This window comes from Nycticebus coucang, chromosome 15 (genome assembly GCF_027406575.1).
Source record: "Nycticebus coucang isolate mNycCou1 chromosome 15, mNycCou1.pri, whole genome shotgun sequence".
Lineage (NCBI taxonomy): Eukaryota > Metazoa > Chordata > Mammalia > Primates > Lorisidae > Nycticebus > Nycticebus coucang.
In genome coordinates this window covers 41022192-41047076 of record NC_069794.1, presented here as the reverse complement: position 1 = coordinate 41047076, position 24885 = coordinate 41022192, and the positions used below count along the sequence as shown (strand labels likewise).

General features: G+C 35.0%; 1 protein-coding gene across 1 annotated transcript in view; it reads right to left on the bottom strand.

The window, feature by feature from the left end:
• The window catches only part of KLHL1 (kelch like family member 1), a 326246-nt gene that overhangs the window by 72025 nt on the left and 229336 nt on the right, over nt 1-24885 (bottom strand). The window contains exon 7 of the mRNA XM_053563984.1: nt 18592-18816. Within this exon, the coding sequence (XP_053419959.1) occupies nt 18592-18816 (225 nt within the window). The remainder of the gene's footprint in view (nt 1-18591; nt 18817-24885) is intronic.

The following is a 24885-nucleotide window of genomic DNA, read 5'->3' as shown; positions in this document are numbered from 1 at the left end:
GTTGGGTCTTTCCCTGGTTTGGGGATCCAGGTGATGTTTGCTTCATAGAATATGTTGGGTAATATTCCTTCTTTTTCTATATTTTGGAAGAGGTTTAGTAGTATAGGTACTAGTTCTTCTTTAAATGTTTGGTAGAATTCTGATGTAAAGCCATCTGGTCCTGGGCTTTTCTTTTTAGGGAGATTTTGTATAGTTGATGCTATTTCAGAACTTTATATAGGCCTGTTCAGCATTTCCACTTCGTTCTGGCTAAGTCTTGGTAGGTGGCGTGCTTCCAGGTATTGGTCGATTTCTTTCAGATTTTCATATTTGTGAGAGTAGAGTTTCTTGTAGTATTCGTTAAGGATTTTTTGAATTTCTGAGGGGTCTGTTATTTCATCATTACCATTTCTGATTGATGAAATTAGAGATTTTACTCTTTTTTTCCTGGTTAGGTTGGCCAAAGGTTTATCTATTTTATTGATCTTTTCAAAAAACCAACTTTTGGATTTATTGATCTGTTGTATAATTCTTTTGTTTTCAATTTCATTTAATTCTGCTCTGATTTTGGTTATTTCTTTTCTTCTTCTGCATTTGAGGTTGAAGTGTTCTTCTTTCTCCAGTTGCTTGAGATGTTCCATTAAGTTATTGACTTCCTCTCTTTCCGTTTTCTTGAGGAAGGCTTGCAGTGCTATCAATTTTCCTCTTAGGGCTGCCTTTGCAGTATCCCAGAGGCTCTAGTAATTCATGTCTTGATTGTTGTTTTGTTCCAATAATATGGTGATTTCCTTCTTAATCTCATCTATAACCCATGTATCCTTCAGCATAAGGTTGTTTAGCTTCCATGTTTTTGTATGGGTATGCAGGTTCCTGTTGTTATTTAGTTCAACTTTTATTCCAATGATGATCTGAGAAGATGCAAGGAATAATTTCTATTTTTTTAAATTTGCTGAGGTTAGATTTGTGGCCTAGGATGTGGTCGATTTTGGAGTATGTTCCGTGGGCTGATGAGAAGAATGTGTATTCAGTTTTTTGGGGGATGAAATGTTCTGTAGATGTCTCATAAGTCCAGATGTTGAATGGTTGAGTTTAAATCTAAAATTTCTTTGCTTAGCTTCTTTTTGGAGGATCTATCCAGGACTGTTAAAGGGGTGTTAAAATCTCCAACTACTATGGAAGTGGAGGAAATCGAGTTGCTCATGCCTGTTAGAGTTTCTCTTATAAATTGAGGTGCGTTGTGGTTGGGTGCATAAATATTAATAACAGAGATCTCATCATATTGAGTATTACCTTTAACAAATATGAAGTGTCCATCCTTATCCTTAATTATTTTGGTTGGTTTAAAGCCTATTGCGTCTATGAACAGGATTGCAACGCCTGCTTTTTTCTGCTTTCCATTTGCCTGGAATATTGATGACCATCCCTTCACCTTGAGTCTATATCTGTCTTTTAATGTAAGATGCGATTCTTGGATGCAGCAGATATCTGGCTTGAGTTTTTGTATCCAGTCCGCCAACCTATGCCTCTTTAGAGGAAAATTTAAACCAGTCACATTAATTGAGAGTATTGATAAGCCTTTTGAGAGACTGGTGGACATTTTTAATCCTTTTGCGACTGTGGAAGTTGGAATTTGATCAAGAATTTTTTGGGTGGGTTTACTTTTGTGGTAGAGAATTATGCTGGTCTCTATGGAGGATAGGTCTAAGAATGTCCTGGAGAGCTGGTTTAGTTGTGGCAAATTTCTTCAACATGTGCATGTCGTTGAAGTATTTAATTTCTCCTTCATAAATGAAGCTCAGTTTAGCTGGGTACAGGATCCTGGGTTGAAAGTTATTTTGTTTTAGGAGATTAAAAGTTGATGACCATCCTCTTCTAGCTTGAAAGGTTTCAGCAGAGAGTTCTGCAGTTATTCTGATATTCCTCCCCTTGTAGGTAATGGTTTTCTTTCATCTGGCAGCTTTCAGAATTTTCTCCTTCATATTAACTTTAGTGAAATTGATTATGCTGTGTCTGGGGGATGTCTTATTTGGGTTGAGTTGTGCTGGAGTTCTGAAACTGTCTGCTATCTGAATTTCAGAATCTCTTGGCATGTCTGGAAAGTTCTCCTTCATAATCTCATGGAGAAGAGACTCTGTGCCTTGTGAAGCCACTTCATCACTTTCAGGGATCCCTATAAGACGGATATTGGTTTTCTTCAAATTATCCGAGTTCTTTCTGAGAGAGTGGTCTGTTTTTGCTCTCCATTTCTCTTCTTCTTTGAGGGTTTGGGAGCGTTCGAAAGCTTTGTCTTCAATGTCAGAAATCCTTTCTTCTGCTTGCTCCATTGTCTTCAATGTCAGAAATCCTTTCTTCTGCTTGCTCCATTCTGATACTGAGGGATTCTACTGTGTTTCTCAGATCTTTGAGGGATGCAACTTCTTGTCTCAATGTGTCGAAATCTTTGGTCATTTGGTCTCTTGAATTCTTGAGATAACTTTTGGAATTCTAATTCGATCTTATTTGCTATCCAGATCCTGAATTCAATTTCTGACATCTCAGCTATTTGTTTGTGCATGGGGTCTTGTGCTGTTTCTGCCCCATTGATCCTTGGGAGAGTTGATATACTCTGATTATTCATATTGCCAGAGTTTTTCTGTTGATTTCGCCTCATGATTGTTTTTCACTGTTGCCTCTGGCTGTCCTCAGAATTGGGGAGGTGTCTCTCCAAGATTAGACCCCAGCGAGATCACTCTATTGTTGCTGGATCTTTGTAGGGAGTGACCCTGTGTAGTTCCTCTGGGGCTGCTCTAGCTAGGGAGTTCTGGTTGTGGAAGCAGTTCCGGTTTGTGACACACCCGGATTCAGCAACAGGGCTGGGGGTGGTGCGCACGGTTCTGGGAGTGCCTGGTGCCTAGTGACTTTGGCACAGAGAGCCCGAGGTTCCAGCAGTCTCTGGCCAGGAGAAGAGCTCTGCGCAGAGGCAGGGAGGGCTCCAAAGAGCACGCAGCTACCAGAGTCCCTGTCCAGATGAACGGGCTAGTGTGGAAGCTGGGAGAACACAGGAGGGAGGACACAGGGTTGCGTGGCTCCTGCAGTTCTTGGTCAGGGAATGTGGAGGTCCGGTGGGTGCGGGTCACTGGTCAGGGGTCGCTGCACAGCTCTCTGGGCTGGAGGTTTTAGGCGGCACCAAGCCCAGGAGTTTGAGGTTGCTATGAGCTGTGACATCACAGCATTCTACCCAGGGCAACAGCCCAAGGCTCCAGTGTGCCAAAACCGTCTCACTCTGCCCCTAAGGATTAAGGCTGTGAGGCAGCTCAGTCCCCGCCTTTAGGCTGCTCAGTCAGTAGGTTACTTTGACCCGCACAATCCTTGCTCTGAGACCCTGAGGGCGGAGCTTGCCGGGGCACTTCTTTCACAATGGCTTCCTGCGCCTAGCTCAGTGGCTCAGTCTGGGGCCCCAGAAAATGCCCAAAGTTCTCCACACTCCTGCTCAAGCTCTCCCCAAGGCAGTTCAACTGAGTGCCAAGTCCAAGAACACCGAAACAGTTCACAGGTAAGGCCTTTCTGGTTTGCAGTCTCAGTGCTGCTTGTACTTAAAGTTGCTGGCGTGATTAGTTCGATCGAACACATGCAACCACTTGCCAGTTTTCCACTGTTTTTGTCCTCCTCTTGGGGTCCAGAAGTCCCTTGCTGGCTCCCTGTATCCTCAAAGGGAAGATTTTAGGCAGATCCCACTGGCCAGAGATGCCTGGAGTCTTGTCTTCCCAGACTCACTGTTCCCAGTTGCAGGGAAGCTGTTACTTGGCTGCCATCTTTAATCTCTCCTGAAGGAATTTTCTATTAGACGTAGGTTTAAAATGCATTCTAAGTTGAGATATGGAATATTTGCATGGCCACTTAGGTGAAAGGCATTTATAAAAAAGATTAAAATATAAAATAAATTAAAATCCAAAATAAAATATTTGCTCCAGAGAAATTTATAAAAAGTATAAAATATTTCTCCAGAGAAAATTAAGCCATAAATTAGAATAAAAAACTAGAATAACAGGAATTGAATTGGTGAGCTTCTATAATAAAATTAATATTTTTGAGTGAACAAGTGGCCATCATGTTTCTAAAAATTAAATCTCAAACTCTGTAATTCTTATTAAACTAAAGGTTATGTTATACACTTATTATTTAAAAAATGGACTAACTTTAAGTATACAGAACCACTTATAGACAAAAAGTTACCCTAAAATTAATATTTTATTATTAAAATAAAATTCCAATTGAAATATTATCAATTGGATTGTGCAGGTCATATTATCAGACAATAGTGGTCATATGACCTCCTAGTCTGATAATATGACCTGCATAATTATATAAAATAATATATATTTTATTATATATTTTCCTCATATCTATTGTACTGGAATTAAAACAAATGAAAAAGAATATTTGTTATATTTAAAACTTTTTCATAAAATAATCCAAGACTATTGAAATTAATTTGTTTACTGGCCACACTTGGGGTTTGCTACTCAAATATACTATGCTTTCTTTTCCTTGTGTTTTTGCAATGTTTTGCTTCTTTGTCTGAAATATACTTTCCTTCTTCAATTTGCCTAAGGAGTCCTTTATGGTTCAGTTGAGGTATCACCTCCTTTTGGAAATCTTTCCTAATTATTGATTCTGACTTGAAGCAATGTGATCATAGGAATTTTACTCATCTTATGAATATCTGTTTGTTCTTAATTAATTTCTTTGGACTCCCTATTCAAGTCCTTGAGTACAATATTTTTTCATTTTTATTCTACTGTTAGAATTACAGACAGTATTATAGCCATATAATATAAAGTGAAGTCAGGTAATGTCATGCATCCATCTTTGTTCTTTTTGCTTTTGATATTTGGGCTCTTTTTTTGTTTCATATAAATTTTTGGATTGTTTTTTCTAAACTGTGAAAAAACATTGGTAATTTGATAGAAATTTCATGGATCTGTATATTGCTTTGGGCAGTTTGGTCACTTTAATGATGTTAATTCTTCTGATGCATAATTATGGGATGGTTTTTCACTTGTTTATGTCATCTCTCATTTATTTGTCACTGCTTTTCAGTTTTTCCTATGGTCTTTCACTTCCTAGCAATTTTATTTTTCATTTTTTTTTGTAGCCATTGCATGTAGAATTGCCTTCATTGTTTCATTCTAAGATTATTATTGGTATATAGAAAAACTACTGATTTTTGTACGTATGCTGATTTTGTTCCTGCAACTTAACTAAATTCATTTATCAAATACAGTGTGGCCATAAATTCATGTGCAAGTTAAAATAGTGTGCAACTTAAAATTGCACATGAATTTTATGACCACCTTATATAATATTTTTTGCTTGTTTAGGAATTTTCCAGATATGATATCATTTCATCAGCAAAGAGGTATAATTACATTTCATGTTTTGCAATTTGGATGTCTTTGTGCTTTTTCTTTTTCATGCCTGAGTCCTTTGGCTACAATTTCTACTATTATGTTGAATGGGAAAGTGAAATTGGAAAGTGAAATATTATGGTTCTTAGAGAAGATGTGTTCAATTTTACCCTTAAATATTTATCTTATTTTGTCATATATAGCCATTCTTATTTTGAGGTATTTTACTTCTCTGCCTAGTTTATTGAGGGTTTTTATCATGAAAGGCTGCTGAATTTTATCAAATGCTTTTTCTGCTCCTGTTGGGATAATCATTTAGAAAAATTGTTCTGTTCCTAGGAGGCTATTATATTACTTTCATTTTGCAAGTTTCCTGTATCTTTACATTAATTTCTGTAAATAGGGTGTAGTGTTTCTTCTTATTTTTAAATTTTCTTTCATGAAAGGAATACTTTTTCCTGAATATGTAGTAAAGACTGTGTGATTTTGTTGGCTATAAATAGCATCAGTGGTATCTATGGTTTCCTCCATGTGTTAGAATGCATTTATTAGTGGAAGCTATGGTGAAGTTGTGCTGGAACTTCAATGCCATATGGGCCTCTCTTCAGGATTCATTGGTAATAGTGGTGAGCTAAGCATGTCTGTTATTGTGTGCTGGGGCAATGTATGCTGACACCAGTGGAGTGACTCTAGGACTCTGATTCTTGGGCCTCTAGGTAACTTTTTCCAATGCCAGTTTCAGTAGCAGTGTCCTGGGCAGGTGAGTGGGCTCTTCTGCTCCTGGGCAACCAGTGTGGTATGAGTGACAGCACTAGCGTGGTGGTGAGATGCTCTTCTCATTCCCTCGTGCTATTCACTCGTGTTAACATAAGTTACAATGGGCTTTATGGGCTGACCTCCAGGCCATTTGATGGTAATTTCAGGTAAAAGCCAGCTATTGTGGAATTGGTAGGATGTTTGTGCCCCATCTCTGTCCCCTGGGAAATGCACTGGGATGACCTAGTGGTGAATTGTGTTTGGAACCTCCAGGACCCTGGATCCCATACTCTGTATCAGGATGGCAAGAAGCTGGGTGGAACAAAACCAGGCAAACTTGTACTTGGGCCCCAACTGGTAAGTGCAGGCACCAATCTTGACTTGGTGATGTGATTTTCAAGCCCCTGGTAAAATGCCTTGTGTGAGAGGTGACATGAATGCATTGAGATTCTTCCATGGGCAGTAATGTCAGGCAGGAGGGGGACTTATTTTCCTCTCATACTTCATGCTCAATGAGGCTTGCTTTCCCTTAATGGCTGTGCAGCTAACACGGCTGTTCAATAAAACTCATAAGTCTGTGCTTAGCCCTGAATTCAGCCTTGAGCTACTAGAACCCCAGCCCAACTCCTGTCCAGGGTCTGTGGCAAGTCTCCTTCTGCTCAGGCCCAGGACTGTTGCTCTCTTTCAGGACCAGATGCTGCAGTCCAGACATTGCTTGCTACTGAGTCCTGTTTGCAAAAGCTCATCCCCCATTCACACCCCAGCTCTACAAGCAGCAGCCTAAATTTTGGTACCATTTAGGACTAGTGCCACCTGTTCTTATGACCTTCCATAGTCTATTAAAAGCTGAGATCAAGAATGGAATCTTACTGCAGCCATTGCTGTCCTAGAAAATGTGTGGGACCCAATGCCTTTTTCCTCCCTGGAACAGTTCCTTCCCACAGTCTTCCAGCCATTTCCCAAGTCAGAATCAGAGCTTGTAAGGATTCTGTGGCTTGGATTGTATGATTTTTTTTTTTTTTTTTTTTTGTGGTTTTTGGCTGGGGCTGGGTTTGAACCCGCCACCTCCAGAATATGGGACCAGCACCCTACTCCTTAGGGAGGAGTAGGCACCCCCCAGGATTGTATGATTTTTCAGTGGAAATGTGGACAGTCACTCACCCATCTCTCATACTAGGGATTCACCCTTGGTCCCTGGTGTATGCTACCGTTTTCATTCTCCTTCCTGGATTGCAGTATTTCCTGTCACTTTTCAGTTGAACTCCGTGTCCTACTTGTATAATACATTTAAGGTTTGATTGTCTACACACTGTTTTGACTCTTCTAAGTGGATGAGGTATGCCTGGAATGCCTCTAGTCAGCCATCAACCTGTGTACTGTATTTAAAATTATATCTGATACCTTATTCTGAGGAGGCAGATTTAAATTTTGTTTCCCTGTGAAATATGCAAAACTTTGAAGAGTCAACCCTTTTAGAGAAATACAACTTGTCTTGGTCTAGTAAGAAATGTGATTTCTTAAGTAAAAGAGACATGAAGAGGGCAAACATACACTGATGTAAACCTAGAAACAGTCACTACACTGAAACAATTTTCCTTTCCAAACAATGAAAGCTGACAGGATAAAATGAGATATTCTGGTCTAATGGATTATATCAAAAGATAAATAATGTAAGGATGTGCTATGCTGATTTGTTTTCATTCCATTTATTCCTTTTTGTTATACATAAGGTTTCTAAAAGCCAGGGACAAATTGATAATAAATGTCACTTTGAGTTCTCTTTCTTCATATGTAAATTCAAGAGATTTTATTACTTCAAATACTTAATATCATTTTTAAAGCACTACTTGATATGTTCATTTTAACATCATATTTCTTCCGTGTACTTTATGAATTCTCATTTGTTTTGTTTCTCTGGCATGTGAGCATTTTTGATACAAATACACAGATTCTTCTAGTCTACCTGTGCATTATCCCCTCCTCTAAGGAGAGCTTCTCCCGTTGTTTAATGTAACAAACCAGAAGAGAAATCACATTGCTTTTAAGGAAGAGGAAGAGGGCAAGTCACAAACTGGGCAAGCCTTTGCAGGTAGGAGAGAGCACTGTTTGCTTTTCTCATGAGGTCAGTAATTTTGTGAACATAACAAATGGTTTATTTTCTGCTCGTATACTGCCCAGCTAATTTTGTAGTAGAGGCAGGGTCTCGCTGTTGCTCAGGCTTGGTCTCAAATGCCTGACTTCAGGAGATCTTCCTGCTTCAGCCTCCCAGAGTGCTAGGATGACAGGTGTGAGCTACCAGGCCCAGCTGAATTTTCTAATTACTGATTTTTGTCTCGTATGTTTTCTCACAATTTTAATACATTGAATTTTATTTTATTTAAATGACATCGATTTTATTGTTTCTAAAACTTTTATTTGATACTTCATTACAGCAAATGTCTTAAATTTGAAGAGATATTTCTTATATTTTTGTTTTTTTCACTTTCTTTTTTCAAAGTTCAATATCTATTGCATGTATTTGAGGACACTAACTAAATTTGTGTTCATTGTTTTAAGTTCTTTGATGGAATATTGCATGTATATATATCTTTACATTTCTCTTAATATTCCTCAAATATCGTAGGAATCCCAATATTTGGCATATCAATAACATTAAAAAATAACTATTTAGACTTCTATGTACATAAAAAATATAAATAAGATAAAAATATTAGTAAAATTTGTGGAAAACCAGCCTGTAAGATATGTAATGTTTCAATAAAAATATGCATTTTTTAACTCAAATATTAGTTGCAAAGTCAGTCATTGTAATTATATTAAAACTGCTATTATGACTCTGGCATTCTTCTGGGAATCTGTCCTAGAAAATGAATGCAAACTGTAAAAACATGATCTCCATGATGATATTTATGTCATTGAAGGCAGTATTATTTAAAATAAAAATGTCTAGAATCAACTTAACCATTCAATAATAGAGGGATGGTTAAATTATAATCTGATGCAATGTTTTTCAACCATTAAAAATTATTTTATAAGAACTATGTTAAATGTGGAAAAGAGTCATGATTAAACATATAATTGAAATGATAAAACATGCATATGTTATATTACCACTATGTAAAATAAAAATAATAGATAACATATACAAAAATGACAATTACAATATAGCAGTACTTTCCCCTTTTTCAATCTCAGGGGAATTCAAGGAATATAGATGAGAAGTGAACCATACAGAACATTATTTATTTATCAATATATTCAGTCTATTTACCTACCTATCCATTTGTCTATCTCTATCTACATTTTATCTGTTCTTCAAACTGAAAATACTTTGGCTGAATAATTTCTCAAATTATCCAACAGAATGTTTATAATTATCAATGCTATTGGTTTTATCCAGACATTCAAGTATGGAATTGATTTTTTAATTCTTTCTTTTTTTCTTTTTGCATGTCTATCTTTTATTTTGTAAAAGTTGATAGAGTGAATCTTAACAGATAAATTAAAATGACAACAAAAGAATAAAAACAAATGCTTTTATAAGTAAATATATTCCATTATTATTATTTACTTATTTATTGGCAATAGCATGTTTTATTACAAAGACTATGAGTTTTGAGTCAAAGAAACTTAGCTTTCTGTATAAAATGGTGTGACATTGGAAAAATGATTGGCCACTCTATTGTCATTTTTGCATCTTTAAAAAGACAACAAAGGCTCTGTGCCTGTAGCTCAAGTGGCTAGGGTGCCAGCCACATACACTGGAGCTGGTGGATTCAAATCCAGCCTGGGCCCACTAAACAACCATGACAACTACAACCGAAAAATAGCTGGATGTTGTGGCGGGTGCCTGTAGTCCCAGCTACTTGGGAGGCTGAGGCAAGAGAATCACTTAAGCCCAAGAGTTTGAGGTTGCTGAGAGCTGTGATGCCATGGCACTCTACCCAGGGCGACAGTTTGAGACTTTGTCTTAAAAAAATTAAAAAATGACAATAAAATGGTTATCTTCTAAATTAGTTGTAGGTGTCTGATCAATTATCTTATTTACAATGGAGAAACAAATGACCAATTCTTCCTCCACTGCCCCTGTATCTGATTGTTCTTACTCTGAGAATGCCTATATGCATGAGTGTTCATGGAAAGGCAAGCCTTTGTATTACACTATTAGTAACAATTGATTGAGTTCCTCCTTTTTCCTGACCCTAGAAACCTGAGGCCTATACTTACAAATTGAGCTTGGTCAATAATGCATTCCCAACAGAAACTTTAAAGTTGGTATGAACAAAGCAAAGGAGGGAAGGAAGGAAAGGAAGATTTTGTTTTGTATTATTATTATTATTATTTTAATTGGCAAAGGTTGCAGCAACATCTAGTCTAAAGGCCATTGTATCTCAGATCTACCTCACAGACCTCGAGTAAGTAAAGCAGAGATGCCGGCTGAGGAATCCAGTGTCCTTCCATGGAAGCGTCTGTCCTCACCAGACTTTCACAGGGATGTAATTTTAGTATCTTTTAAACTAATAAATGTCCTTTTGTTTCAGCCAGGTTCCAGGACATTCAGCCAATTTTCTAAGCTAAGTGTTATGTTTACAAGAGACTCCTTTTGCTTAAGAATTGCTTAGTTTATGCTTATTACTGCCATATAAAAATAATCCCTTATAGAGTCATTGGCAGGAATAGCAGAGTAAAGACCTCCAAAAAATTCTCTACTTCATACAAGTAATGAATGAAAATACTGGCAAAGACAGTCAAAATTACAACATTGGTAAATACATAAAGGCTTTTAACAATAAGAGAAATGTTTATTCAAGTAAAACAGTTGCATTTAGATAAGAACAATGAGGTTTGTGATGTTTCAGTGTGTTCATTCATCCCCTTTCTAGTTTTCTGGTGACCACCAATGCTCTACAAACTACTACATAGAAGATGAGCGATCGTTTCCCAATTCATTTTATGAAACCAGTATTGCTTTGATAAACCAGGCAAAGAAATCATAAGAGACGAGTATGTCTTGTGAATATGGATAAGAAACCTACCATAAAATACTAGTGAACAAAATACAGCAGTAAATACAATGGCAGTATATATAGTAAAAAAGCAGTATAGAAACCATGACTAAGTGGAATTTCTCTGAAAAAGCTAAAGTGGTTCAACGTCTGACCATTAGTTAACACAATACATTACACTAACAGAAGATGGGACAAAAATCACAAGCTAACTTCAATAGATGCAAGAAAATCCAATATCCATTTGTGAGAAAAACGTTCAATTAACGAGGAATATAAGGGGCCTTCAAAACTTTATAAAAACATTTATGAAAATAGGAAGAAACATTGTATTTGATGGTGAAAATCCCTGCATTCAATTCGATGCTGGAGGTTCAAGCCAGAGAAATAGGTCAGAGGGAGAAATAAAAATCATACACTTTATGAGGGCAAGACATGATTGCAAGAGGGACTTTACCTAACAATTGCAATCAGTGTAACCTGGCTTATTGTACCCTCAATGAATCCCCAACAATAAAAAAAAAAAAAAAAAATCATACAGTTTGAAAGAAAGAAGTAAACCCTCTCTCCTTGCATATAACAATGTTCTATATATAGAAAATCCTAAGAGAGACACACAAAAAAATTCTCTTAACCTAATAAAAATGTTCAACTAGGTTTCAGGATACAAATTCAATATACAAATGTAAATTGTATTCCTAGACACTAGCAATAAAAAGTCTGAAAATGATATAGCAAAAATCTCATTTACAATAGCATCAAAAATACTAAATTATTTAGGAACATATTTAATAAATAAATATAAGAACAAAGACCTAGGCGGGCATGTAGCTCACACCTGTAATCCTACTCCTCTGGGAGGCCAAGGACAGTAGATTGCTTGAGCTTAGGAGTTCAAGACCAGCCTGAGCAAGAGCGAGATCCCCATCTCAACTAAAAATAGAAAAAAATCTTGGTGGGAGTTGTGACAGGTGCCTGTAGTCCCAGTTACTCAGGAGGCTGAGATAAAAAGAAGATAGCATGAGCCCAGGAGTTTGAAGTCGCTGTGAGCTATGACACCATAACACTCTACTTAGAGCAATAGAGTGAGACTCTGTGTCAAACAAAACAAAAACAAAAACAGTCACATAGACATAAATCAATAGAATAACACCCTATATACAGGATAGGAAGACAATATTTTTAAAATGGCAATCCTTACAAATTGATCTCTAGCTTCAATGCTATCAGTATCTAAGTCCCAGCAACATTTTTGCTGAAATTGAAACCTGGTCATAAAATTATCTGGAAATGCAAGGGACACAGAATAGCTCAAAAATCTTGAAAAAGAATTAGAATGGGTACAGGCGATTGCACTAATGTACACAGCTATGATTTAACAATAAAAAAAATAAAAAAAAGAAAGCCAGAGGGTTTATACTACTTGATTTCGAAACCTACTACAAAGCTGTAGAAATCAAGACTTTGTTGTACTTGGCATAAGTTTATATATATAAACTAATGGAAAATAATTAAAAGTGCATAAATAAGCCCTTACGCTTATAGTCAATTGATTTTTTTTTTTTTTTTTTAGTGACAGAGTCTCACTTTGTTGCCCTTTAGTAGAGTGCTGTGGTGGCACAGCTCACAGCAACCTCCAGATCTTGGGCTTAGGCGATTTTCTTGCCTCAGCCTCCCAAGTAGCTGGGACTACACTACAGGTGCCTGCCACAATGCCTGACTATTTTTTTGTTGCAGTTTGGCAGGGTCCGGGTTTGAACCCGCCACCCTCTGTATATGGGGCCAGCACCCTACACACTGAGCCACAGATGCCATCCTATGGTCAATTGATTTTTGACAATGATGCTAAGAATGCAATTGAAAGAAATGTCTTTTCAACAAATGGTGTTAGAAAACTTGCAAAAGAATGAAATAGAGCTGCAATTTTATACCATATTAAAAAATTAACTCTAAGTGGATCATATTTCTTTATTGAGGACCTAAAAATGTAAAACTTATCAAAGAAAACACTGGCATAATTTTTTTTCTTTTTTTTTGGCATAATTTTGCATGATCATAGATTAGATAATAATTTCTAAGATAGGCTGACAAAACCAGAAGCAAAAAAAGAAAAACAAATGAACTGGACATCATCTAGTTAATATTTTTTGTTCTTCAAAAGATACTATTAATAAAATTAAAGTAGAATCCATAGAATTACAGAAAATCTTTGAAAATCTTGTATCCAGAATATAAAAACATTGCTTACAAATTAATAAGATGAAAAATTACTAAAAAAAGAAAAAAAGGAAAATATTTTCTTAGACCCTTTTCCAGAGAAGGCATCAAAATGGCCAATAAAAACATTCTACAATTTAATTTTTAGGAAAATCCATATAAATCCACAATGAAATGCTGCTGCTAATATACTAGGAATATTTTTATAAATAGAATAAATGTAGGCAAGGATGTGGAAAAACTGGCATCCTCACACATTCGTGTGAATAGAAAATGGTGCAGCCATTGTGGAAAGCAGTTTTGCAAATTCCTCCAAAAGTACAATGAAGAGTTTACCATACAATCCAACAATCCAACATCTATGAATATACCCTAAATAATTGAAAACATGTGTTCAATAAAAAATGCATACATGAATGCTTACAGCAGTTTTATTCATAGTAACCAAAAATGGAAACAACCCAAACAACCTTCCTGCTGATAATGTATACAAAAGTATAGTAAAACTTAACAATGGAATATTATTCAGCTATGAAAGGAATGAAATACTGAGATGCGCCACCTTGAATGGACTTTGAAAACATGAAAGAAGTCTTATATAAAAGGAGACAAATTGTGTTATTGCTTTCGTATAACATATCCACAATAGGCAAATCCATGGAGACAAAAGATAGATTATTTGTTGCTAAAAGGGATGTAGCAACAAAAAAAATCCTACCCTGCACTTAGCACATAACATGTTACATGCCATATAGAAAATCTGCAATGAACAGTCACTATTATTACTGTGATGAACTTCTTCTCAAAAGATTTAATTGAAACAGTATACTATAATAATGTTTAGTTTTGTGCAATATAAAATGTTAAAAATCCATCATATATGGAATTATGTTTTTTAGAAACATAAATGATAAAATAAAAATTCGTAGCATAATGAGAGAACTGTGGTCTCAGTTAGTCTAATTCTCTAGGCAGATACATTGCTCCCTTGATGTCCCAGACTTAATATGCATATAAATTTTATATGTTATTTTATCCTGCAGAAGGATCATTTATTGATAGCTCTGAAGCATTTGAACCACATAATTATCTTTAATAACTACCAGACTTATATGACTTTTTCATAAAATTACATAAGGATTTTTATTTTTCACACAAATCAAACCAGGGTGGGGGGAGCTATAGAAGTCAAAAATGCATTTTGAGTTTTCAGATTTTTTAATTTTTGAAATTTCACTTTAGATTCTAACTCCTTGTCACTTGTTTGTATAATATGGTATTATATATTCAATTTTATAATCCTACTGCATGCCATGAGTGGGTACTTATTAACTATGTGGCAAGTAAAATGAGACATTCCAGTTTGTGAACAAATAGAAAACTAGTACAGGCTATTGGTTTACACTCAAAAAGAATCCTGTCAAGTAGACTGAAGGGAGAGTCATGGTATATATTTAAGAACCTAATACCAAGACTGTAAAAACAACCAGAGAAACAGAATTCTGTTGTCACTTTCTGTGTTAGACAAAAATTTAGGGTACTGCCTGGAAGGACTATCTTGGAGAAAAACCTGATATGTTCTTTTTTTTTTTTTTTTTACTAATTTACATTCTTCCCCTTGGAAGAGTTCCTGCATTTCTACACTGATAAGCAACAAAGCATCAGTGTTGATGCAGAGCTTGCCAGAATTGGTTTGCTAACATCAGGATGCCACTGAAACCCAGCTTGGATGAGGAACTGCTAACAACAGAAGCAAATAGACTTGCCGGTCCTGAATATTGCCTTCTCACTTCAGCTAGTGGTCCTAAGGCTAGGACATCACAGACAAGGAAGAAAAGCTCAAGAGGGTTTATTTGTGAATAGATGTAAATAGATGTGTACCCTGAGGCCAGAAGTTAGGGATCACAGCAGGCAGTTTACACAAAGTCAGCTTGCAGGGTTAGGGTTCCAAGCTCAGCTGTAATTCCCCCATCAAATCCTGAAAGTTTTAGAAAGATATCAAGAGTATCGTATGCTTTAGGATTTTCATACAACTGGCCAAAGTACTTACTATTGTCCATAGGAATGCTTATGTAAAACACACACACACACACACACACACACAGACCACAGCTACAATTAAAAATAATTAGAAGGGTTAGAGAAAGAGAGTAAGAAGACATGGCAAGGGAAGGGAAAGAGGGAAAAGAGAAAAAGTAAGAAAAAAAAAGAGGGAGCAGATGAGAAGAAAGGAATGAATAACAGGAAAAAGAAAGGAAGTTTTAAAATGAGACAGAGGCAAAGAAAAAGTTGAAGGAAGAGAAGCAAAAGGAAGTTGATATGTATAAGAAGAATTATTAATTCAAAGAGGCAGCTAAGAAATCAAAATATGAATACTAAGTAGTCTCACAGAGATAAGGGAGGATATGAATACTGTTAAGAAGAAAGTAATTATAATGAGTTATCAGGTAGGAATCATGAGACTGTAAAAAGCAAACTTAACTGACACTAAAGCATCAACACATGATATAAATGTCATAATGCGCACAGATTAAGAATAATTTAAAAGGATGGACATTGAAGTTATCTATCAGGAAAAAATAAATAACCAATATAAAATAAAAATGAAAAGATCTGATGAATTAAATAACAAATAGCAACATGTATGCAATGAAAGTCCCTGGAAGACATCAAAGACTGTTACATCCCATAGGAAGATCAGGAGTCTTAAGGTGTGGGAGTCCTTGGTGTTTGGGTATGACACATGGTGCTGAAATTCCTGTGATTCAGCTGATCACGAAGGAACGTGACTGATCACAGAGGAAGCACTCTGTCTCAGCAGAGAACACAGATGCCTTGCATCCCTATCAGTCCAGCATCGACTGATTGGACATTTGATTAGTATGTAAACCGAAGGGCATTGCCTGTGAGTGGTTTGAGATGAGAGCTGTGACCAAAATTATGTACTATGCTCTGATTTTTCCACTAAAGCTATTAGGTCAGACCTTGGGGAACACAGAAGCAGAGCATTTTTTTTTTTTTTTAAGAATTAGTAAGAAGCAATAAACATTAAGAATTAAAACACAAAGAAAGCCACTGCCTTGAAAAGGGAAGAGAGGTGATCCACTTGATAATGGGAATGAAACTCACACAAGAAAAAGAAACAGAAAAGAGAAACTTAGACATGAAAATAGTGAATTGCTGGAGTTGTTACTGCATTGTGAAACGCTGTGGAAAACCATGCATTATGTTTCACGCCTCTGTGGCACTTGGCTCATATGAAGCCACACTTCCACATGTAACTTTACAATGAATTCTCAATAAATAAGACAAACTAAAAGAGATTTTCCAAATGGTCTTAACCATCTCTGCTCAGCATTGGTGCCTAATGGATTAAGCAGCCCAAGTGACTGGGTTTGAGGCAATCCATAACCTCATAACACTTTCAACAACTGAAGTTACACTGTGTAAGATATGTTATTGGTGAAAACTTTTGAAGTGTTTTATTGACATGACAATATCCTGCATAATTTAACTTACAAAAAAATTGAATTGACTAAAACAGTAAAGGGGAAAGATACATGAAATTCCCAAAACCAGTTCAGAGTGATTATTCTCTGTATTTCTTCCAAACAGAAACCCAAGTAGTTAGGTAGTTCACTAATAAAAACAACACATAGAACATTTACAAAAGCCGAAATCCCTCAGTATGCTTGGAAAAAATACCTATAAGAAAATGTTTATATTCATGAATATTTGCTGGGAAAAGACTACTTGCCATTTATGCTTTCCATATTATAATTGGGTCCAAGGCGATTTAAAGAACTCATACAGTATTTATTTAAATAAAAAAAATTATCAGATATTCATTACTATTCCTTAATTTTACTAATGAGAAAACTATAAAGAAAAGGGAGTTAAACCATATTAATAGAGATGAAATAGGTAAGTTTTTGTAGTTCAGAGGTATTACCTCTTTCTATTTTCATTTTTGTTTAGACTGATGATAGAGTAGACACAAATGAAAAATATAGTGCTGAAGAAAATTAAATAAGAAATGATTATTAATTTTGCTTACCTACAAAAGTCTAAATCTGTGGATTTGCAATCTTGATATTTCCCTAATATGCATAAACTAAATAATGAAATTTCTGGCATATTTTGGGTTTTCAAACAAAGCACTTTGTATTTTTTTTTTTTACAATCTCCTTTTTTTTTTTTTTTGAGACGGAGTCTCATTCTGTCATTCTGGGTAGATTGCCACTGCCTCATAGCGCACAACAACCTCAAATTCTTCAGTTCAAGTGATCCTCTTGCCTCAGCCTTGTGAGTAGCTGGGTCTACGTGCCAGCTACAACACTTGGCTAATTTTTCTATTTTTAGTAGAAACAGAGTCTGGCTCTTGCTCAGGCTGGCTTCAAGCTCCTGAGCTCTAGCAATCCATCTGCCTCAGTCTCCCAATGTGCTACTGGCCCTACAATCTCCTTAAAACAAAGTTTAAATTCAAAAGTTGTTTGTATTTATTAAATTCCTTAAAAAAAACTTGTAAGGAATTTATAATTTAGAAGATAATTACACAATCATTGTAATCACTATATTTTTATCTACTTAACTACCTTGAAATGGTGGCAAATCAGGAGAGTGAGGCTGAATTTAAATGATTTAAATGTAATTCATCCAAATAGAAGATGGTAAACATGAGGCACACCTAAATCTTCTGACTCCACATATAGTGCTCTCTACAGGATACTCATAGAGGGAACAGATGAATCCTACCACATTGATTTATGGTGCCAGCTTATATGTCCCTAACCTATATTGCCCTCTTCCCCATCAGTGTTTTCAAGGTGCAATCAATTATGTACAAAGGTACAGGTAGACTGGCCTCTCCAGTAATGTGAGAAGTTTTACTAAGTCCCATTAACTATTTCTTCTTCTACTAGGATACACTACTTTGGCCTTTCTCTCCATTTTTTTATATCAATTTTTACAGATAATATGATTGTCAGACTGTAAAAACTTTGAGGACAGTTTGAGTTCTACTTATTTTGGAATCTCTTAACATCTCTTTCAAGAGTTTAAATATATGTTGGTCAACATAAGAAAAGATAAAGTACTTTAAAGAAAATATATGCTTCAAATAAGCCCACAAATTACCTAAAGGTAATGATAATTTATACCAATAATGCTGTCTTTTGACATATTAATACATTTGCATTGTCATTAAAATATATTTCTAAGAATATCAATAAAGTAAGAGATCTTACCTAGACCGTGTCTATGTGTTGACATTGGTGGTAAGACAGTCCAAGTCTTGGTTTTGGGATTGTAACATTCAACAGTGTTCAATGTCTTTAAACCATCTCGACCTCCAATTACGAAGAGTTTATCATCAATAACAGCCACACCAAACTGCAACCTCCGGCCGTTCATCATCCCTGCCTGGATCCACAAATTTGTTCTGAGGTCATATTTCTCTATGGTTGTAGCTCCTGATAACACATAAAATCAAAAGTCACCAATTACTACTAATCCAACACACAGCCTGCTCAAGGCAGTGTACAAATGAGGACGTGAAAACATTCTCGTCACATCCATTTTTCTTAAAGAAAAAATGGCAAAACCCAAAAGAGGCTGTAATTCATCTGCTTTACTTTCTTCTCTTGGCAGACAATAAGAACCAAAATAGACACAAATTTTCAGCTTGTTTGAATTACATCATGATCTCACTGTATTGAGTCAATTGAAATCTTGTTGGGCATGACTCATTTCTGTCATATTTTGCAGTGTTTTTCACTGCGTGTCACTAAAAATGTAGCAAAATCCTAGCATTAAAAATGTTTATGCATGAAAGTCCTTTTAAATAATTAATATATGTATGTTACCTGTATATTTTCCAAATCCGAAGAGAAGATAATATAAGATATTAAATTACATAATAATCTCACTCAATTGAGTCAATTGAAATCTTTCTTGGGCATGACTCATTTCTGTCATATTTTGCAATGCTTATCCCTGAGTGTCACTAAAAATGTAGTGTCATCCTAGCATTGAAAGTCCTTTTAATAATTAATCTATGTATGTTATCTGTATAGTTTCCAAATCTGAAGAGAAGATAATAATAAAATATTACCTTGTTTGTTTTTAAATTTACCTATGCCTTAAATAAATTGAGGTTTTTAAGGTCAACTGTGACATGCATAAATTAATATTTGCTATGCTTTTTAAACCTTTCAAAAAATGATATGGGGAATAGCTAATAGAATTTAGGGACATAGAAATATCTTTAGTTCTTAGCAATCATGTTATAATCTCTAAGTAAAATAGCTTATCTTTCCTAAAAGTTTCTTTTTTTTTTTTTTTGAGACAGATTCTCATTATGTCACTCTCAGTAGAGTGCTTAGATGTCACAGCTCACAGCAACCTCAAACTCTTGGGCTTAAGCGATTCTCTTGCCTCAGCCTCCAGAGTAGCTGGACTATAGGCACCTGCCACAATGGCCAGCTATTTTTTGGTTGCAGTTGTCATTGTTGTTTAGCAGGCCTGGCCCAGGCTGGAACCCGCCAGCCTCGGCGTATGTGGCCCATGCCCTACTCACTGAGCTACGGGCGCCGAGCCCTAAAAGTTTCTTACATACAAATTTGAGAAACACAATTAACTCCAACTAATGCAATAGAAATTAAAAGAAGAAAGAACCTAGATGGCTGGTGAAATTTGCTTTAATGGATTAGTGACTCAATTTTCATTGACAATGTCTGCCTAGAATAAGTCCACGAATGTTGATATGGTATAGTATAAACTAATGAACAGTGATCTTTCTGCTGTGTTTGACCTTAATGTTCAGACTCACTTTCACCAATATTTCATGTACAATAATTAAAAATCCCTACAAAGGGAATTGACATTCTTGGGTATTTTCATTTAAGCACTGGCAATCTATTTTACTTGTAACATAAAAATAGTTTGCACATCTAAGGAATTCATTCCTCTGGGCACTCATTTACTCCTCAAACCCTAAATAGCAATGACTGAAACAAATATAAAATCTTGATAGCAGAATTTTTATTAATTGAAGTAAAGGTGTATAAGTTTAAGCTTAATTTTTATCTAAAGGCATCATAAAAATAAAAGTATAGACATTAGATGTAGTAAATCTGCGTTTGACATTGTTAAAAATATAAACTTATTCCCAAAGATAACTAAATTTGAAGGACTATAAAATTATTATTTTTAGAATTAAAAATAATTTGCAATAGTCACAAAAATTGGCTACTAAAATGTATGTTTTAAAGAAATGTATTTATTTTTATGTCTTGATATATTCACTATATTTGGTATTCAGTGTTTTATTCAATGACGTACAAATCAAAACTCCATAGTGAACTGAATTGTTGGTAATTACAAGGTTGTCTGGATTCTCAAACCTCCATAGCTTTGCTGGTATATGAATGCCTAACTAAAAATTAAGAATTATGTGCAGGTACTTGTCTCTTATGACTAAATCTTGACAAATGATGGCAGAAGAAACAGTATAAGCTAATACTAATTAACTTAACCCCATTAGACTCATATGTTGCAGGTATAGGTGGAAAAGGAAGTGATTATTTGAACAACTATATTTTCTTTAATCTTCAAAGCCTTGCTAAAGACCTCTGCAGAGAACTTGAGGTCTGGTTATCTGTTTTAGAGGACATAAGATTGGGTGATGGTAATGACTTTTGAGTAACCAAAGGAGTTGTGATTCAAAAGGGAAATCTAAGAGTTGATTTGTTATTCAAAGCCTCATCCCAACAAGTTATATATGACTTAAATTTTGACACTGCAGGAATGGTAACGTTCACAATTTTTTTTCTAACTCAGTCTTCAAAAACGACCTGTTCACATATTCTAAAGTAGCTATAGCAAAAATAGGAGCTCATCTCTGCCTTCATTATTCAAATTACAAACTGTATTCATTTCCTTTGGTTGCTGTAAACAAAAATATTTTGAATTTAATGGTTTAAAAATACAAATTTATTTCTTTATTTTTAAAACTTTTTTATTTTTAAATTTTATTTATTTTTTTATTTCAGAGTAGTACAAGTAATTACATAATTAATACACAATTTACATTTGTACATTTTAAGTCAAAGTTATACATTAATTATCTTACAATTAAAGAGGTCAGAAGTCTGAAATAGGTCTTACAGAAATCAAGGTGCTTGACAGGGCTATGTTCCTTTTAGTAGACCAGGGGGAAATCAGTTTTCTTATTTTTCTGTTTTTTGGAGGTCACCTACATTACCCCTTCTTCTGTCTTCAAAGCCAGTGACATTGCATTTCTCTGATGCTGATCCTTGTGATTATATTGGGCTCACCCCAATTTAATCTGACTTAATATAGAATAGTCAGCTTATAACTTCAGTTTATTAGTAACCTTAATTCCTTTGCAGACTTTATTTTCCCCTGCTGGGTAACCTAACATATTCACAGGTTCTAGGTTTCAGGATATAAATTTGAAGGGGACCATTATTCAGTCTACCCCAAAACCAAGACTTATTTTTACTGTACAATCTTGCTTACTTATAAAACATTGACTAGTGCAAAACAAAAAGGAATTTTTTTATTTGTGGAGTTCACTTATTCTAGCCAATGTAACTGATTTTCTTAGTCAGCATGTGTTGCAAATATTTTATCTTTTTTAAATTTGTATTATTTTTATTTTTGTATTGTTATTGATTTTTCTGAACATTTTTATTAGATAATAACTATGTACATGACTGCATTTATGGGGTACAATGTGTTGATTTTATATACAATTTGGAATGTTTACATCAAACTGGTTAACATATCATTCACCTCACTATCTTTTGTTTTTTTAACAATCACAGTTAAGCGTGTACTTTCCTTTTTTCTAATAAAAGTTATTAATAATATTCTTTAAGAAATTTCCTCACCAATGTACTTTATTACCTAACTGTATATACCTACTAATTCTATTACTATTATTAATTTATAAATTTGGGCATTTTGTTGTTTTAAGAGGACATGTATTCCCTTGCTTGTCTCCTGAGTCAGAAGAAGAAAGGTATCCTGAATAGTTTTAGACTTTATTGTCCGTAAAGTAAAAACAATCCTATGTAATACATTATATAAACTAAAAATAGATCATTAGTTAGTGTGGACTGCCATGGTGATAGCAAATAAATTTGGAAGAGATACAATTTTAAGACATGGGTACGTTGAGGTTACTCTGCTAATGAAACTATCACTGTTATCCAATATCAGGGCTACTCCGTTAATGAAACTATCCCTACAAGGTGAAAGCACAACTAAAATGCAGGGCTGCAGGCAAAATAGAGTCTTGACAACTTTCATAAACTGGAGAGTGGTCTCTATTCTGTTATTGCCACTGGGAATTCTGGCTTAATATTGCCAAGTTTGCTTACTTATTAAGAAGAGGCAGAAACCTAGCTTTAGAAAATATAAGCTCCCCAAACAATAAAGGTATACAACTAATTTAAAATAATGTTAAAACCCATTAAAACAAACACATGGTCACATCTAGTCTTAAAAACTATTACTAGGAGTGGATAGATCCACGTCCTTTTACTTCTTAAGCTGTAGATCACTCCTGTTAGAAAAGTGTGAAGGTTGCATTAACTCTGATAGAAAATTGTGATGTTATTCTGTGAGCTATCACTTTCTACAGTAATAATATTATTTTGTAAAGTGCAGAATGTAACTTAATAAAATTAAAAACAATTTAAAGCTTCCCAACTGTAATTCAAAGGTGAATCTAATTCTTGATATATAGAAAATAGGGAAATAAAATGAGATAGGTATTTTTGAGACTATATGATTTAAGATAATACATGTGTATACATGTGTATATAAGTACATATATGTCTTATGATATATAAATACATATATTTATGTGCATTAATATATACTTCGTAATGTATTAATTACAGACGAGGTACCAGGTAAGGGCAAGGGGCTCAGCATTTATAGTAATATCAAATTTTGAGATTACATTATTAGAAATAATTCCTGATATGATTACTGATTATTTTTCATAAAAAGTGTTCAAAAGGCTGGTCCAAGTCTAGTGGAATTATTATTAGTCTACTACTAATTATCTCAGATTTCTTTGTTCCTTTTCCACTCCCACTGTTTCAGTTGACTAGCTTTGAAATGTTATAATAACAAAAGAAATCACAATACATATATTATTCAGGACTACCATACATTTTATGTATATCTTTTACTGGAATATATTTGTTAAATAAATTTTGAGTAAAGATATTTTGTGTAGGAAATTTACCTACACAAAGAGCTTTACCTGTATTACTACATTTCATTTTCACAAAAACTTAATAAGAAAGGTACATCAATTTTACAGAAAAGAAGCCACATTAGAGAAAACTTTAGTATATGCTCATTATCTCTCAGATAATAACTTGTGGATCTATAATATTCACCTGGCTCTAGAGATGACTTCTCTTTACCAGCTCATCCCAGACGTAGAGGGAACTACAGTTAGTATATGCAGTAGGCAGAACTTTACAAAATCCCCCTTCCTGAGACTGCATGACCTATTTTCCAGAACCTGTGACTATGATGAAATATCAGTCCATTGATTGCTGTGCTACATGGAGTGGTTGACCTTAAAATAGGGTTATTACTTGTGATGCCCTGATGACGTGGCCCTTGAAAGTGGAGAGATTTCCCAGGCTGAGGGCAGAAGGGAAAGGAAAGCTTTCTCCGGTTTGCTAAAAGGAAAAGTCAGGGAGATTTAGGTATTATCAGGGCTCAATTTACTGCTGCTACTTTGAAGATACAGGAAGCCCAAGGAGAAGGAATGCAGGGAGGCTTTAAAAGCTGGATGTCATCAGTACATGACAGCCAGTGAGGAAACAGTTCCTCAGTTGTATAGCCACAAAGAATGTATCCTGTCGACAAGTGGAATCAACTCAGATGAGGAATCCAAACTCCAGATTAGAGTACAGACCAGGCAACACCTTGATTTCAGCCTTTTGAGATCTTGAGTAGAGGATATAGACAAACCACCCCAGACTTCTAACCTACAGAACTCTGAGATAATAGATGTTGGCTGTTTTAAGTCACTAGGATTGTGGTAATTTGTTATAGTAGCAGCATTATATTGTTCTTTTTAATTTGGTTTTATAATGTATAAAGTATTTATTTTCTGAACAAGTTCACCAACGTAACTAGAAGATTATAAACAGAATGCAAATACAAAACTATTTTACTCATGACAAAACACTTGATCAAGAGACTCCTTTATCAAAATGTAAAACTGGGAAAATGTGGTCAACATGTAATCAAAGCGAGGTTGTGGGTCTATTTTGAAATGTTCATTCATATAGGAAAATGTGATTATTTCGGGTGTAGGAATGGTAGGAATTAACACTTATACATTCTGTTTTGGCATTACAGAAGCAGGATATGTTCCAATATCTGCAATTGAAATATTTCCACTTCATTTATTTTGAAGACAGTATAGAATTAAATGATAAAAGTTTTCTGGGAGTCACAAAAAGCTCCCAGAAAGAGAG